Source organism: Mytilus californianus, unplaced genomic scaffold (genome assembly GCF_021869535.1).
Source record: "Mytilus californianus isolate M0D057914Y unplaced genomic scaffold, xbMytCali1.0.p SCAF_6, whole genome shotgun sequence".
NCBI classification, from domain to species: domain Eukaryota; kingdom Metazoa; phylum Mollusca; class Bivalvia; order Mytilida; family Mytilidae; genus Mytilus; species Mytilus californianus.
The window spans coordinates 92,758,058-92,777,868 of record NW_026262712.1 but is presented as its reverse complement, the minus strand read 5'-3'; the positions used below and the strand labels follow the sequence as shown (position 1 = coordinate 92,777,868).

At 31.8% G+C, this 19,811-nt stretch overlaps 1 protein-coding gene across 2 annotated transcripts in view; it reads left to right on the top strand.

The window, feature by feature from the left end:
* LOC127704146 (uncharacterized) overlaps positions 1–10,676 on the top strand; it is a 30,597-nt gene extending 19,921 nt beyond the window's left edge. For both annotated transcript variants that reach the window (XM_052208033.1, XM_052208032.1), the window contains 2 exons: positions 142–294; positions 7,572–10,676. In XM_052208033.1, the coding sequence (XP_052063993.1) occupies positions 142–294; positions 7,572–7,801 (383 nt within the window). In that variant the 3' untranslated portion in view covers positions 7,802–10,676. The remainder of the gene's footprint in view (positions 1–141; positions 295–7,571) is intronic.
* The last annotated feature ends 9,135 nt before the right edge of the window (positions 10,677–19,811 follow it).

Here is a 19,811-nt window from a genome sequence, read left to right as displayed (position 1 = left end):
TTATTAAATAATTCAATGAAGATACAATGTAATTATTCAATATTTAAATGATTCAATACTAAAAACACAGAAGTACTTCTATATTTGAGTTAGATTACCATGATTATATTGAATGTGTTTTTACCTCTTATATTATTAAAGGTAGTATAGATTCTGATCATGGGAACGGAAAAGGAATAATGTCCTATCTGTCTATGTGTAGTGAAAACACCAAACATGATTTTCTAGAAACGCTGTACAAGGACAGGGATAGATATATGGACGAGAAAGACAATCTTGAAAAACAGTACAAAGGTAACATCTTAGCTTCAGAACATTTATCAACATACCAGGTTGAATCGATGACCATACACTCAAGTCCAAATGTCTTTAGTTTTCCATGTTCTCTGCACTTTGTTTTTTTTTTATAAAGTAGAATAATTTTCTTATGTGATCTTGTTGCCTTTATTATGTCTTGTCAAATAAATTAACTTATCATATTTTTCTAATTAAAAAATCTGGTTCTTATATATTGAAGAAGTTCAACTGTCAGCTTGTTCAGTAAACAATGCCTGTGCAAAAATTTATATCAACTGGAAACTTATCTTAAAGGGGCCTTAATTGTCAAATCCATGTTCATTGATTTTTTACAACATACTAAAACATCTATCCAAATTACAAAAAGTAAAAAAAAAAACAATTTACAATGTGTGTATCAACATTTCGTGTGTATTTTAGAATAGACGCCATCTCCATGTAATTAACCATTGAGATGATCTCTGAAGATTTCCGTAGGTCATATTTTGATTTGTTTGTCAACTTCGTAGCTAATGCCCCTTTAACTGAACTTCTGTTCTTGGATGTACAATGAATACAAGTATTTTGATAGTTGTAAACCTAACATACATGTATGTCCTAAATCAAGTAGGAGATATAACTAGTGCCAATATTTGTCCCATGAAATTTCAAAAGGAAACATTTTCAATTCTTTCAAAATAATGTTAATTTTCTTGATAAATAAATGAATAGGATGAATTAATCTGGAAACTTGAGTTCAGAAATGTCAGTTGTGTTGTCATTATGACATCATAAGCATGTTGAAATTGATGTATTTGACCTAAAAGTGCAATTTACTCATAATTTTTTGGTAAAATTAGCTATGAACCAAGTCTTTACACACATATGTACTTGATACACATCTTTGTATAAGAAATCTTGTAGAAAAACATCTTTTTGAGTAAGGCATTGACTGATCTAAATACTAATGACAAGATTTCAAAATGAATCTATCTTGGCAGTATTTGCATTTTTCCATTAGATGTAAAAAGGCTGAAGCCCTTACACAAATACCTAAGAAACAATTCAAAAGTAAAGATATTGATATCTGACAGATGTCTTGTGAACATCTGAATGATGTTGAATGATATTTTTTTTTTAAATTTAGCTTTTCAAATTCAAATAACAAAAAGGTAGCCTTCTCGTACCTAGTTCTTTGTGTAAATTGCTTATTTCTTGACCAATTTCAATGGGGTTTAATTCAAAGTCTTAAATTCTTAGGGTTATTTGATATGCTGAATTTAATCGTGTATTTAGATTTTGAATTTTTGGCCCCGTTTTAAATTGGTCCACATTGAGGTCCAAAGGGTATAAAATTTAACTTTGTTTGATTTCATATAAAAATGAATTATTGGGGTTCTTTGATATACCAAAACCGCGTATTTAGATTTTTGATTTTGGGCCCTTTTTTAAATTGGTCCATATTAAGGTCCAAAGGGTCCAAAATGAAACTTTGTTTGGTTTCAACAAAAATTGAATTCTGGGGGTTCTTTAATATGCTAAATCTAACTGTGTATTTAGATTAATGATTTTGGGCCCAGTTTTCAAATTGTCCACATTAAGGTCCAAAGGGTCAAAAATTAAACTTTGTTTAATCATGTTAATTTCACCAAAATATAAATTCTTGAAGGTCTTTTATATGCTGAATCTAACCGTGTATTTAGATTAATTGGCTTGGTTTTCAAATTGGTCCACATTAAGGTCCAAAGTCAAAGTTAGCTTGATTTTAACAAAAATGGAATTCAAGGTTTTTTTTTATATGCTGAATCTAAACTTGTAGTTATATTTTTTTATTTCGGGCCCAGTTTTCAAGTTGATCCAAATCGGGGTCCAAAATTATACTTTGTTTGATTTCAACAAAAGTTGAATATATGAGGTTTTTTGATATGTTGAATCTAACCATGTATTTGGATTTTGGGCCATGTTATCAAATTGGTCCACATTAAGGTCCAAAGGGTCCAAAATTAAACTTTGTTTGATTTCATCAAAAATTGAATTGGTTCTTTGATATGCTGAATCTAACCATGTATTTAGATTTTGGAAATTAGACCATAATAGGTGAATGTCCCATTTTGAATTTTTAAGTTCTTAGACCACATTCATTCTGTGTCAGAAAACTATGCTATGTCAAATATTTAATTACAATATTGTATCGATATCTCAATAGCATGAGTTCGAATCTCGGCGAGGGAAGAACAAAAATTTGCTTCCACAAATTTGCAGATTTAACATTGTTATGGTGATATTTAGAGTAATTATGAATATATATATATATATATATATATATATATATATATATGTTACAAAAAATGTGTATAATTAAGGATTATGTAGAATCCCTGCAATTTTCAGGGATTATGTATAATCACTGATAATTTTAGAAACATGAATATTAAATTTGTAAGCACAATATTCTTGTGTTAATCAGAAACATCTGAAGGTGCTAAAATGGTCAATCAGACACTTCTAATTGATTCCTTGTGTAATATCTGACAAAATTTTCATGGTTCATAGCAAAGCATTTTCATTTTCAGTCCTTTTATGAACAATGGTCATTAGAGCTGTTCCATTAAAACATACATGGTACCCAGGGAAGGCACTTCAAAAATGGGGTAACCACCTATAGAGGCATATTAGAATTTCGTTTATATTTCCACTATGCATAAACAAAGATGACACCCACCCATAGTTGAGATTTGGAAGTGCCTTCCCTGGTTCCCATGTATGTTTTTATGGAACAGCCCATATACTTTTGTGGTCTCCTTTTCCATGATCAACATGCAGAAAAAATCGCCGGAATCGGTATAACATTACAGCCAATGTTGGCCACATCCAAAATTGTGTTCAATCCATTAAGCATGTGTTCTGTTTGTGTTTCTGTACCTTTAGTTGCATTGCTTTGCTTAGTTTGAATTCCTTGTTCTTTGGAACAAAGAAAACATAAAATAGAGATTCAATCCCTTTCATTCCCTTTGTTTTACAACAAATTACATGATCTATGCATTCATGTTAGTATTAATAATTTCAATTTTAAATACATTTTTGTTTATGACTAAATGTGGTTCAACACAGTTGAATAGAATATCACCAGTAAAACTGTTCACTTTTATAATAAGATTTGATAAATGGACAGTGAATGAAAACTGTCCACTTAAACCATAAAGGGTAATACATATGATATATTTGTCAAATTTGACTTATTCTTATCAAGCAAAGGATCTTTGTATTATTGATAATCCCTGAAATCATTTCAGGGAATTTGTCAAAGAATTCTTAAAATTTTCAGTGATTATGTAAAATCACTGATCATTTCTAGGGATTATATATAATCACTAATGATTTTAGTGATTATGCAAAATTCTTGAAAAATCAGGGATTCTACATAATCCCTGCTTATACAAATTCACTGTAACATATATATTTATATATGTATGTTACAGTGAATTTGTTTCAAATCTTAAATCGTACATAGATGACAACATAATACCAAAAGGTTTAAATATCAAATTGACACCTCAAACACTGGGTGTAAACAGGTTTATGAAACGTTCGGACGATATTTTATTCAATTGATCTTTCCGACTTCTTCAACTTTTACTCTCTTTTTCTATCTACAGTTACAAACAAATTAATTCAGAAGTAAATGAAACGTTTCTAAAATCACCACTGCCTGTTACTACTAAAGACATGGAAGTAATTCAGAGAAGACTATCCCACATCCAAAAAATAGAAAAACAAAATTTCAAAGCCACAGAGAATAAGAAATTCATACAAGATCGTTTCAACTAACAAAGTTCTGTTTTTGAAAAAAAATCAAATTTAAAGAGAAAGTAAATTTAAACGACAGAGAAAAAAACGTTTTAAGAAACATAAACACTCAGTCCAAGATAATTTAGTTGTAAATCTGTCATCAATAGAACTAACTGCCTTTGAAGAAAAAATATTGAGTAAAGGCCTTAATTTCTGTCCAGTACCAGCTACCTTCAATAATTTACAATTAGAGACAGATGTAGAAGAATTTGCCAGGCGTCTTCGTTTGAAAGAACATTTCAGAAGACAACAGAAGAAAAATTTAAAAGAAACCAGAATGAATGAATCTGAATATGAAAGTGATGAAGGAGACATATGCATCCTCAGATTTAAAAAGAAAAGTACATGGAATCCACCTAAAAGCAAAAACCATAATTTGGAATCATTTATAACATCAGTTAAAGCTGAAGTCAGATCTTCAATCAGTGGTAAACAAGTATGGACTATTTCAAATAGATATAAGAAGATGTGGTATGAGTGCCAATGAGACAACTCTCCATCCAAGTCAAAATTTAAAAAAGTAAACCATTATAGGTCAAAGTACGGTCTTCAACACAGAGCCTTGGCTCACACCGAACAGCTAGCTATAAAGGGCCCAAAAAATTACTAGTGTAAAACCATTCAAACGGGAAAACCAACGGTCTATAAATCTATATAAAAAACGAGAAACACTTATGAACCACATCAACAAATGACAACTACTGAACATCAGATTCCTGACTTAGGACAGGTGCAAACAATTGCAGCGGGTTTAAACGTTTTAATGGTACCAAACCTTCACCCTTATCTGAAACAATAGTGTAACATCACAACATAGAAAGAAGTCAGAAAGCCAAGCCATGAAAAACTTAAAAGACCATGACGACATTGTTATCAAACAAGCAGACAAAGGAAGTACCGTTGTTGTGATGAACAAGGCAGACTACATTGAAGAAGGGAATCGTCAGCTCTCTAATACTAAATTTTATAAAGAGTTAACATGTGATCAAACTAATCAGAAAAAAAAAAAATGACGTCCTCTCGGAAATGAAGAAAGATAAACAAATTGATGACAACACATACGATTATCTACGCCCAGATGAAACTCGCACAGCTGGTCTATTTTATTTACTTCCAAAACTCCATAAAGAAGGGATTCCAGGGAGACCTATAGTATCAGCTAATGGTCATCCTACTGAAAAAATTTCAGAAATTGTTGATTACCATCTTACACCACATGTTAGACAACTGCCATTTCATATTCAAGATACAACTGACTATTTGAAGAAATGAATTCCTTAAGTCCCTTACCTAACAACACAATTTTGGTTTCGATGGATGTGTGTTCTTTATACACTAATATTCCAAAAAATGAAGGAATAACCTCGTGTGAAAAAGTATGGAACACTCGAAAGGATAAACATCCCCCAACTGACTGTCTAGTTCTGTTACTTAAACTAGTGCTTGAAAATAATAACTTTATTTTCAACACAAGCACTTTTTACAGATTGACGGTACTAGTTTGGGAACAAAAATGGCACCTTCTTTTGCCAACTTTTTTTATGAGGATCTTGAAGAACGCATTCTTTTGAGTGTGCCATACAAACACTTGTCTTGGCTCAGTTTGATTGATGATATTGCCATGAAATGGACGATACTGCAGAACATCTACAAGACTTTTTAGATCATTGTAACAAGTTCCATCATTCAATAAAATTTACATCTGAATTTTCAAGCGAGAAAATTGCGTTTCTCGACACCACCACATTTGTAAAAAACGGGGTCATGACAACAGATCTCCACACAAAAAAAACTGACAAACACCAGTTTCTCTCTCCAAAAAGTTGTCAACCAAAACACTGCTCATAGAGCATTCCTTACAGTCAAGCCATCAGACTAAAGCGAATTTGCTCCTCGGAATCCAAACTCAACGACCGTTTGGGACAACTCAGAAAACAACTAAAATTAAGAGGATACAAAAACAAAAATATCAAGGAAGCTTTCGATAAAGCCCAAGAAAAACATCGAAAGATCCTTATGAAATACAAAGATAAGACGACCTGCACAGATAGAATTCCGTTTGTTGTCATCTTCCATCCCGATTTGACAAATATTTCATCTACTGTCTGCAAGCACTGGCGTCTTATTGAAAATGACTCTTCCTTAAAAGAATTTTTTCCATCACCTGTTATTGCTTATCACAGACCCAAAAATCTCAAAGACATCTACATTAAGCTGCAAAAATTTCTTTACAGCATCTGATTTTTTACCTGGATGGCTACACACGCCTGATGACGCTAATTTGTTTAGCGAAATATTGCGTGAATATATAAAATATGACAACTATTTTTATAACACTCATTCGTGTGTTAAAGTTACATTCTTAGGCAGTTATATAATTTAATTTAGTAACTGCATCAGTTTTTTTTTTTCAAACTGATCCACTCCTAGATAGATTGAATGTTGATTTTTGCTATTTTTAGACATTATATATATAAATATATATATAATTCGTCTAAACAACAGCCCAACAATGTTTAGATCTGTAAATTTGCGGAAGCAAATTTTTTGTTCTTCCCTGGCCGTGATTCGAACTCATGCTACTGAGATATCGTGGCACCAAGTCGCCTTGCACCGACGCGCTAGACCACTCGACCTCCTAGGCTCTATAAGAATAAAGCTTTCGGTGCATGCAAAACAAATTTGGTAAAGGGGTCTAAATACAGCACAAACAACATTTTCCAAAAGACCAAAAAAGTGAAAAAGTATATTTTAACAAAACGCATTTGACTTGCAGGTCAAACAACGGATGTTCTTAAACCCTGCTGACTGCCATTGGCGATTGCCAAATAAAATGATCACCAGATGTAACAAAATGGATCTTAAATATTAATTTAATATCAAACAGAAAACAATAAACTTGCGGAAAGATGGTATACCCCAAACAATATTTATTTATATATATAATGTCTAAAAATAGCATATATGTATTTTGATGAAGTGAACACCTTTGAAAACTTAGCTAATATTGTCCATTAATAAATGATTAAATTAAATTCTTGGTATACTAGGATATGCTGAATCGAACCATGTATTTAGATTTTAAATATTGAACCATAATAGGTAAAAATCCAATACAAATTTTTCTGTTCTTTGACCACATTCATTCTGTGTCGAAACCAATGCTGTGTCAAATATTTAATCACAATCCAAATTCAGAGCTGTATCAAGCTTGAATGTAGTTTCTATACTTGCCCCAACTGTTCAGGGTTCAACCTCTGTGTCTATTGGATCATTTTATTTTTTGTTGTTGTTGGGTTGATGTCTCATTAGTGTATAATAGTGTATACCCCATGCATCCCTTACCCCATGCATCCCTATCAATTCCAAAATAAAACAAAATAAAATCATTATTCCCACAGAGATCCCACTTAAACAATGATATAAAATGATATTTCTATTTGTAGAAGTTTGTGTGAAATGTGAGTCCAACATGGAAACAGTTGCAAGCAGAAATTCTATATTAAAATACCACCTAGATAAAGTGAAGCAGCTCCAAACAGAAATTCACGAATTAACTGACCAGACTATGGAAATGTCAGAGGTCAAGAATAAACTGGCAGAATCTAAACTTAAAGTTGAAAAGAAATTAGAAACTTGTGAGAATGCCATTAGTGATTTCAAATCCATGCCATGATGGTATCAATCATCAATCAATGTGAGAATGTCATTAGTGATGTATCAAATCCATGATACTTAGATCAATGCTATTGTACATGTTTGATTTCATTGAAAAAAATCATCATATAAATAGTTATTATGTTATAAATAATTTGTTAAATTTTCAATTCAATATGTTATTTTTGCATGTTTTACTATAAAGCAGTTTGTCATTTTTAAGGTAGTATGGAGTCCTGCACCATTATTGATGGATAAATAGCAGAAAACAATAAGATTACCAGATGTTTTATGAAATAAGCAAATGTTGATACTGGAGTGCAATTCCTTTGGAAGACTTATCATTTAGATAAAAAAAATTATGTGATTTCTGACACAAAATTCCTACATTGGTTTGTAAAAGGACAATGCTTTTATTGTCCTGCCTGTATCAAAAGACAAGATGGTATCCATAGGGATCCTACATTCATCATCTGCCTCGTTGGATTTATCAACATTCAGATTCAGTCTGTGTCTAAAAATTTTAAAGACATCAATAACTTTGTTAAACTTTTATTGAATGTTACATAACTTGGACAGAAGCTTTTTCATGATCAAGAAATAATATCTCAAGATAAAAAAATTATTTTTAAAAAAATTTCTGTATTTTACTGAAGTTAGGACTTAGTTTTTGGCAGTCAACATAACACTTTTACACTGACAGTGACATTTTCAGGCCAGACACAGGGCTCTATGAAACTCTTTTCAAATTCTATTATTTATAGTGTATATTGTTAGTTATTGAATAAATTTGCTATTATTTATGACAATCTGATTAAAATCAGCTGGTGTTTTTTTGGCTCTGATTAATTCAAACTATGCCATTTGAGACAAACATAGTACTGATTTTAATGAGATTGTTATTATGGTTTACTTTGAAAATAGGAACTATTTTTTGCAAACTTTTAGTTGGGTCAATGGACTACCTGGTGCAAGGTTAAATTTTTGTCCCTATACCATATACTTTCTTTATCCAGTTGTAGTCCAAATTTCAAAACCTTCATATTGCTCTACCCTCTTTGTAGAATATTATTATTTTATTAATGGTTCCATTTGTTTCATTTTGGAACAATTGGAACCATGAATCCCAACTTTTTGTTCAGACAAATTGATTTATAGACTTTAGGGTGTTGAAGTTTGAATTTTAATTGTTGGTGTCTAGCAAGGAGTGAGAGATGTTTTGAAAAATGTCCCTAAGTCTTCAGCAAAAACAATATACACGGTGTGACTGTAATGAATAGAGGAAAATATAAGGAATAAATGAATTGTCACTTGGTTTCGAACATGTAAAGGACAAGGTTCACTTTAGGCCAAATATGGCCTTGAATTTTAACTTTTTCATAGAATTTCAAAATGGCCATAATTTGGTTCTTAAACGGATCTATTTCAAAAGCCTTACTACTAGGTTCAACAAATCTCTTCATTAGAGTACATTCTAGGCTTCAAAGTCAGCACATTTTGGATATACTGTAATATAAAAAAAAAAAAGATTTTGTGCATTTTTCTGACCTAATAGCTTCCGGAAACACTTGGCCGCAACCTAGGATCCAAAATGTACTGTAGCCAAAAGTTGCTAGTGATGATATTGAAACCCTAGACATAAAACCTTATGGATCAGTGGTGGCGGCCAAAGTAAATTATGTTAAAAACTGTTAAGAATTATTGAAAATTTGACCAAAATTTACCTTACAACACAAATAATGCATACTTGAGGGGTCATTTCTTCGATATTTTTAATGTGATGTTCCAAAAAGAAGTTAATTTGTACGCATAGTTATATCATAACTAATTCTTTGTAAAATTTGTAGTATTAAAATCTTGGGGCCAATTTTAACCCTTCGTGAACTTACTCCTGTGATATAATAATTTTATATCTTCATACCATTACAGCCAAAAGGCAATGTAAAGGTAATGTCATTTAGAGGCAACATCACAAGTTGACAAGAAAAGGACATCTAGAGGTCACTATACAGTCAATGTTACATACAAAACAAATATAGACTTAATTACGGTATTAGGAAACAAAGCAGAAACTTGAAAACAATATTTTTTTGTCCCATCTACTAAAGTGAGTAGTTATTATGTTTTCTCGTCTGTATGTCTGTCTATTCATCTATCATGTAGTTTACAATGAAGTTGTGGTAAAATCAACTTGAAACTTGGGATACATGTTCATTCTGATGTTAACTTTTAAAGTGATATGCCTTATAAGGGTTTTGACCCTGATTTTTAGTTCACTGAACATAGAAATATATTGCTAGCAGGGTTGGTGACCTATGGACACAGATTCTTCTTTTCAAAATTCTTAATATTTAAAAAGACTTGTCCTTTTCCTTACATGTCAAAAACTATAGTCAGCTGATGAATGAAATATGACTTTATTGTTGAAGACTACATATAAGTTAACTTCTGGATATCTTTTGTTATGTAGAGGTATTGTCTCATTGATGGTATCCCTGACTATATTTATATATAGATGTATATATACCACATACATATTGTTATTGTTTGTTATTTAAGGCTATTTTGGTGCATCATGTTTAATAATGTCTGAATAGTGCTTCTATGCTTGTTGCAGAATCTTCGAATTCTACTATATTTGTGAATCCAATCTTCTTTACAGATATTAGAATCAGAATAATTAATTACTTGATTGTATAGACAATTATCTTTTTAGAAGTTTATTCTGATATCAGTGAGTAGTGCATGGTACTTTTTGAATTTGATTCATTAAAATTTTAAACATATTATATATATATACATGACAAGATACAATTTGCTATTGTGTTCAGTATTTAAAAATGTTTAATTTTCAAGATTGATATTGTAAAAATAAAATTTTTATATAGTAAAAACATAGTTTTTTCTTCTTGAGTACAAAGTTATTGAAAGCAATATAACAGACAGGTTGCTTTTGTACCTTTTTGGCTCACCCAAAGGGCCATGCCATCACTTCTCATCTGTAGTCTTAATATTTTTCAAAGATCTTCTCCTCTAAAACTATTGAACTAATTTCTGCCAAACTTTTGGTGAGTGATCCATAGGCTATCTTGTATTAATTGTGTGTTTTTTTCCCCGTCCATGTACAAACATGTCCACCATGGTTAAAGATAGAACAATGGGTAAAATGCATTAATTGTCTTATATCTTGAAACTGTAATAGATAAAGAAAATCTGACATGGACACAAGTGCTCAGAATATCAAGATCATCCTACTTCTTGTTTGCACCAAAATTATCTGATGACACATTTAGGAGTTATTGCCCTTAAATGATGATTTTTGGCTAATTTTTATGTTTTTGCATAATAACTCAAAATCTATATTAGGTAGGTAGAAGCTATTAATGACAAAAGTGATCAGCAACACAAGATCTACATAAATGCCAATATAATCTAAACCATTTAATGACCCCATAAAGTGTTATTGCCTGTAAATCAGGATTTTTGTATCACCTGTGATGGAAATCACAGAAAGTCATACATGTGTCATGCTTTTCAGGCGGTGTTGGCAGCGACGGCAGATGATGTGTCAACAATTGTTAAGTTTCTGCTTAAGTCAGATGATAGGTACAACTTGTGATAGATCAATGATATTTTGTATATGCTATCAGTGCATATCAGTTTGATGACTATATTGAGGCCCTGCCTTCTAGATCATGGTCCAGTGACTGATTTAATTAGCCATTTTCAATGTTAACTTTTTTGCTAAATGTCTTCTACTTGATTATTTTTCACACTTAATGGCTCAAATTGATAAGGTAGAATATCCAAAGTTTGGGAGTTGCCCGGAAAACTGTTTAATTATGCAGAAAAGTGATCGACACCGTCCATTTTGAGACATTTTCTCAGCTTGGAACTTCTGACGTAAGCACAATCATGTGAACGTTATCAAAATAAAAATCATTGATTTTGACAAGGGATGGATTCTTTGACCTAAAAAATGAGGATTGATCAGGTTTTGACTAGCAAAATTATGTGAAACTTGTTTTAAGACTAGTATTTATTAATAAATTAAAAAGAAAAACAAAAATTGTGTCACATCTCCTTTAAGTCAATTTGAAAGGAACTACTTGTAATAGATCATTGATATTTTCTATAAAGTTACATTACTATCAGTACTACATATTAGATTGACAACTATTTCGAGGATCTGTCTTCTAGGTCATGGTCCAGTGACTTTGAATTAATTGGCAATTTTTAATGTTAAGTTTTCTGCTTAAATCAGTTTGATAGGAACTACTTGTGATAGATCAATGATATGTTCTATAAAATCGCATTACTATAATTACATATCAGTTTGAAGACTTGTTCAAGGCTCTGCCCCCATCGACTTGAATTGAATTGGTTAGCAATGTTGCTGTCCATCAGATAATCTTTTTTTGAATTTTTGAACAGGCAAGACATATCTCTGTGTCAACAGTTATTTGACTATTTTTAGTGTTGTTGCCTTTTATCTCAAAAATTATAGCAGAAACTAAACAGCAAAAATAATCTGAAATACAAGATCTACAAAAAAAACGATATAACAGAAACAAGCAGGTGCTTATAAGAAGTTATAGCCCTGAATGACAATTTTTTTACTAATTTCCTTGTCCATCGTATACCTTTTCAAAGATATTCTCCTCTGAAACTACTGAACCAATTTCTACCAAACTTGGGGTGAATGATTCCTAGGGTATGTAGTACAATGTTTGTGTTTTTTAATTAGTCAGTCAACCAAGATGGCCACCATGGCTGAAAATAGAACATAAGGGTATAATCCAATGATTGTCTTGTATCTTGAAAACTATAATATTAAAGTAATAACAGGTGCAAAAATGCTCAGAATTTCAATATCTACCTACTTCTTGTATGCATCAAAATAATCAGAAAACTCATCATAGGAGTTATTGCCCTCAAATGACATTTTTCACTTATATTCACGTTTTTGCATTTTATCTTGCAAATTATAATAGGTATTATTTCAATTTTGACAGGTGAGCGATTCAGACTAAGAAGTGCTGGAATGATCATATTTGGTTTGGATAGTAATTAACTTTTAAACTTCAACAAAATGCCTTTAGTTTAAACAATATTTTATTTTTCAAACGTGCACAACTGACAAACATACAACAGAAATAAATGGATTCGGTAAAAAGACAAACTTATATAAATTCGTCTCCGTTGAATATCTTTAACTCCACCAGGTTAAGCCCGCAGGTCACATAAAACGGAGAACACATGAGAGGGCAAAATCCAAATTCAAAGTCTGAAAATACCTTTTAGGAAAAAGCTTAAATGTCTTTGAAACATCGCAAACTCCTTTTTGTTTAAGCGCAAATGTCATTAAAATTAAAGCGAAACAGACATTTAAAACGCACGTGTAACGCCCCGCTTCGTATTCTATAGTCAATGTAACGTTATATAAGCTGTTACCTTTATGTCTTAATCAATAATTTCAGAAGAACATTTCAAAAAGGTATTAAAACATTTTCCACCAATTATTCTATAGGGATTTAACTGTATTAATTTTGCAAGTAACTGTACAATGTCATATATTCTTTAATTCGGAAATCTATTTTTAATTTCGAATTATAAGAAATCGTTCACAAGCCGAAAGAAAAATCGTATCCTATGACCACAACCTATATTTCCTACTTATACCCTACATGTAGGCATATATTAAAGAAAACCTTTAGGGAATTGTTGTTAATTAGTCCCATACAGATGAAGTCGAAGGGGACTTTAGGTTTGTACTCTGTCCGTCTGTCTGTCCGTCCGTCCGTCTGTCCGTCCGTCAGTCTGACAAATAAGTTTTCCAGACTTTTTTTCTTCATGCTTGAAGATATTGATTTGATATTTGGTGTATTGTTTTATCATGACAAGTTACAGGTCAAGTTCGATTTTCACGATTTTAGCTTTTCTCCTTGTTCAGTTAAAGCCCTTTCCCTAGAATTAAATTTTTGATGAAATACTTAATAATTACTAGATTTCTGTTCAAAGGGAATTAACTCATTTTTTAACTTTCCCTAGAATTAAATTTTTGATGAAATACTTATTAATTACTAGATTTCTCTTCAATGGGAAATAACTCGTTTTTATACGACCGCAAAAATTAAATTTTTTTTTGTCGTATATTGGTATGACGTTGGCGTCGTCGTCGTCGTCGTCGTCGTCGTCGTCGTCTGGCGTCGTCCGGCGTCGTCCGAAGACACATTGGTTTTCGCACTCTTACTTTAGTTTAAGTGAATGGATCTCCGTGAAATTTTACCATAAGGCTCAATACCACAAAAGGAAGGTTGGGATTGATTTGGGGGGTTATGGTACCAACAGTTAAGGAATTAGGGGCCAAAAAGGGGCCAAAAATAAGCATTTTTGTAACTTCCAGACATAACTTGTGTGTTAGTGTATGGATCTCTCTGACATTGTACCACAAGGTTCCATATCACAAAGGGAATGCTGGGATTGGTTTTGGGGGTAATTGCCTCAAAATTTTAGGAATTAGGGGCCAAAAAAGGGGCAAAAAACAAGCATTTTTCTAGTTTCATGATAATAACTTGTGTGTAAGTGTATGGATCTTTCTGAAATTGTACTGCAAGGTACCATACCACAAAGGGAAGGCTGGGATTGAGTTTGGGGGTGATGAATCATAAGGGGTTTCAAAAAATGGGGGGGGGGGGATTTTTTTTTTTCCTTTTTTTTCTTTTTTTCCTTTTTTTTTTCTTTTTAAATTTTCCATTTTAAGTTGGTTATTTCTGATTTATATTTAAAAGCAAATAATAATGATATGGTAGGAGATACACACCAAACAGGATGTGTAAATTATTATATAATAAGTATTGTGCAATAGCAAGAAATTTTCAATTGCACAGTATTGCACAATAGCAAGAAATCTTTCATTGCACAGTATTGCGCAATAGCAAGAAATCTTCAATTGCACAGTATTGCGCAATAGCAAGAAATATCCAATAGCACAATATTGCGCAATAGCAAGAAATTGTCAATTGTACGGTATTGCGCAATAGCAAGACATATTCAATTGCACAGTATTAATTGCTTATTTCTTGACCAATTTCAATGGGGTTTTATTCTTGAATTCTTGGGGTTCTTTAATATGCTGAATCTAACCGTGTATTAAGTTTTTGGATTTTGGGCCCCGATTTTAAATTGGTCCACATTGAGGTCCAAAGGGTCCAAAATTAAACTTTGTTTGATTTCATCAAAAATTGAATTATTGGGGTTCTTTGATATGCCGAATCTAACCGTGTATTTAGATTCTTAATTTTTGGTTCCGTTTTCAAATTGGTCTACATTAAGGTCCAAAGGGTTCAAAATTAAACTTAGTTTGATTTCAACAAAAATTGAATTCTTAGGGTTCTTTGATATGCTGAATCTAAACATGTATTTAGATTTTTGATTATGGGCTCAGTTTTCAAGTTGGTCCAAATCGGGGTCCAAAATTAAACTTTGTTTGATTCAACAAAAATTGAATATATGGGGTTCTTTGATATGCTGAATCTAACCATGTATTTAGATTTTTGATTTTTGGGCCCCGTTATCAACTTTGTCCACATTGAGGTCAAAAGGGTCCTAAATTAAACTTTGTTTGATTTCATCAAAAATTGAATTCTTGGGGTTTTTTGATATGCCGAATCTAACCGTGTAGTTAGATTCTTAATTTTTGGTTCCGTTTTCAAATTGGTCTACATTAAGGTCCAAAGTGTTCAAAATTAAACTTAGTTTGATTTTAACAAAAATTGAAATCTTAGGGTTCTTTGATATGCTGAATCTAAACATGTATTTAGATTTTTGATTATGGGCTCAGTTTTCAAGTTGGTCCAAATCGGGGTCCAAAATTAAACTTTGTTTGATTTCAACAAAAATTGAATATATGGGGTTCTTTGATATGCTGAATCTAACCATGTATTTAGATTTTTGATTTTTGGGCCCTGTTATCAACTTTGTCCACATTGAGGTCAAAAGGGTCCTAAATTAAACTTTGTTTGATTTCATCAAAAATTGAATTCTTGGGGTTCTTTGATATGCTGAATCTAACCATGTATTTAGATTTTGGATATTGGACCATAATAGGTGAACGTCCAATTTAATAAAAAAAAATTAAGTTCTTAGACCACGTTCATTCTGTGTCAGTAACCTATGCTGTGTCAAATATTTAATCACAATCCAAATTCAGAGCTGTATCAAGCTTGAATGTTGTGTCCATACTTGCCCCAACTGTTCAGGGTTCGACCTCTGCGGTCGTATCAAGCTGCGCCCTGCGGAGCATTTTATTTTAAAGATTTGTAAAAGACATTGTATTAAGATAAATGACATTTTGGATTTTTTTCCTTTTCTTTAGTAAATTGTTTGAAGAATTTAGTGGTAGGTTTACTCCATTACAATGAATTTTTAACCGGTAGGGGACTATGTATTGCAATGCAATACTCACTGAATGCTTGTTTGATATGTTTTTCGTTTGGGTGGGAAATCTAGGTGTTTCAGTGTTAAGACCATTCCGAAACAATGAAGATACTGCATGGCTTGGAATGATTGAAGCTGTCACTTGATTGTTTTTATGATTAACAGCTGCTTGTTTAGTCATCGATGATTGATATACACAGAATATTGTCTATGATGTCACAAATATTCCAGAGGCAGGAGAATTAGAAATAATGAATACATTATTCATAATGTATCTATTATAGATAAAATAATGATGATAAATATAATCGCCTCAACAAAAGTGGAATATTTTTTTTCTTGTCACGGCGTACACAGAGTTCGAATATGTTTGACGTTTGTTTTAAGTCAGTATTAAACTTTTTACTACACTTAATATGTTTTTAACAGACAGCAGTCAGACTCAAAAGAAACATCAAACATATCATGGACTTGTCTCATCCTTTATGATATTCATACACATATGATCACATATAAATTAAAAATGAGACAGCAACCAAAAAAACATATAGAGGACAACATAGATTACAGTCTTCAACCGTAAACAGCAGCTGCTGACTGAACAATCTATCGAAAGTAGTGAATAAAAAAGTGGGAACAATTCACGTCACTAGAATTAACTTCACACCAGGGACATTTTCCATTTAAAGTATTGCAATCGTAACTTTAATTAAAAGTATCATAATTTCATATTTATATATTTTAAGTACGTTTGAACATAATTGTGAATTTGTGAACACTTCGCCACATAAAACGTTTACAGAAAAGAAGGCACCACAGGTCTAATAGAATGTGACAATTTTTAGTACAATTATTTCTACAAAAACACCAGAATTCTATCGAAAGTTAAGTTAAGCATTGTATTTTCGGATACAAATAAAACTTGGGACATGGAAAGTGTCTTATCAGCAAAACTGAAACCCCCAGAATATAGTTTAACAATATGTAAAGTTGTTGTCATGACAAAGAATCAGGTGAAATATGTCAATTGGGAACAGTCTTGGATTAGAGACCGGACTTCGATGTAAGTCCAAAATTTATACGGCGGCTAGACGCGTATGCGATTTCACCAATAACTTCCTTAGTTAAGTTATTATACTGATTAGTCGTATCAATAAAATTAACTACGCTTCCACTTAACTAAGCATGAATGTAATTGATACCCTTCTAGAGTTCTCTATGTCGTATTAAATTGAAACTTTTTTGTTATTTTATTATAATCCAACAACTCTTTAAATATTCCTTCGTTTATTCTGTAAGCTTTATATTACAACGTTTCAATAGTTCTAGACCCTAGACAAGGCCACCATACAACCAGCGTAAACTAATTAAAAGAAATTAAGAAAAAGTACACGACATAAGACTGTCCTAGAGTGATTGATTTTAACACTATACATGTTATATTACCACCTCCAGGAACATGACAAGAACGTCTGGCATTCAGGGCATGTTAACTACGATAGTCTTTCTGACAATATTCAATTCTAACTGTGATTTTATTCAGAATAAAATTTTAGTCCTAACTACTTGCCCGTCTTTAGTGAATTACTAGTATGCAATTAAATGTTGTATATATATGTTTTATCCTGCATAATGTATAAAGCAAAGTTGTTGTTAATTTGCTAACAGTGAATTTTTAAATTCAAATTCCCTTACTCACAACGGGTTTTCATTGTAAGGTTAAAAAAGTGCTGCATATAGTATGAAACTTGAACTTTGTAGGTTAAAATTAAATGTATGAAACAAGAAATGGATTTATAGATATAGGTACTAGTATATAGTCTCTTGTGTTATTAAAAACAATACAATACAATACAATACAATACAATACAATACAATACAATACAATACAATACAATACAATACAATACAATACAATACAATACAATACAATGCAATGCAATGCAATGCAATACAATACAATACAATGCAATACAATACAATACAATACAATACAATACAATACAATACAATACAATACAATACAATACAATACAATACAATACAATACAATAAATACAATACAATATAATACAATACAAATTAAGGGCTCAATCATAATTCAGTTATAATATCAGCATATAGAAACACGATTTACAATAAACTCTAGACTGATGTGCTAGAATGTTCTCACTACTGCAAATTTGCATATTTCAGCTCTTATTGAAACAAAAAGCTTAAGAACGAGTAAGACTATGATGTTTAACCGTGCTAATCATTTTGCTCACTTGTTCATATATTCAAATGAGTCAAACATCATACAGGAGATACAGTCTGGAGCTTCTCAAGAAAAAAGATAACTGTGCTAGCAGTATCCTTAAACTTTACGGTCCGCTACATAGATGATATTCTCTTACCAGTTAGTTCAAAGTTTGATAACTTTGTTGAGCGCAACTATCCCATCGAATTTTAAATAAAGGATACCACCGATACAGTTAAGTCTGTTTCATATGTTGACTTACATATAGAAATTTTCAACGACAGTTGGTTTAGAATTAAACTTATCGACGAAAGAAGTGATACCAGTATTAGAATTGTGAATTTTTTTATTTTTGAAATAAAGGATTCTAGCGATACAGTTAAGTCTGTTTCATATGATGACTTACATATAGAAATTGTCAACGAGAGTTGGTTTGGAATTAAACTTATCGACGGAAGAAGTTATATCAGCATTAGAATTTTGAATTTTCTATTTTAACATGTATGTAGCAACATCCCGAGAAGCGCTTCAATTGTTGAAGTCATCCCTTCGAAAATTCTACAGACGCCATCATGATTTGGTTATAGAGCATCTGTGTCACAGCTGATAACGGATATGTTACCACAATATGATATTATCGAATGCGATTTATCATCGATTTGTTTTATACCAACGAGCAATAGGACGGGTGTCTCTAATGGAATAGGAACTGCTTACTTATGCTTCCACACCACATAATATTACCACCCCCCTCCTTTTCCAAGTTTTGCTCAGTCTTTATTGTTTAGTAAACTGTTGTTTACCTTCTGTTTATTTTTATTTTGAGCATTATGTGGTCTGATTTTCTTGGACTCAGTGTTTTTGGCGGTCATCTTGATATCCTCTGTCTCGTTAATAAGGAATAGCATATTTAGTATCCATGCATAAGTGTCAGTAACAGTGGTCAAAACCTTCAGATGTTTATTTCTTTTCACCTTGGCTTCATGTCATCTACTTTTATATGCAGAAGATATGTGTTTAAGTGGCGTAGCCAGGCAAAAATGAATGGCAATCATCTTCAGTATGAAGAGTAGAGAGGATCAATTTGATGAAAACTGTTTAGACGATGTAGATGTTAAAGCATACAGTATGCTACTGACCATGGAACCATAAATCGACATAGTTTAAAGATATACATCAAGAGGAGCAAAAGGAGATGTGAGTTACAGTAATCCTACTAAACCTTATTCAGGTGTTACTTATCATTTAGTTTAGTAGATATACATAATAATTTAAATATATACATATTGGAATAGCAAACATAAACGACATTAACTCATAATCATCGGACACTTTTCTTTGTCTTTCAGTT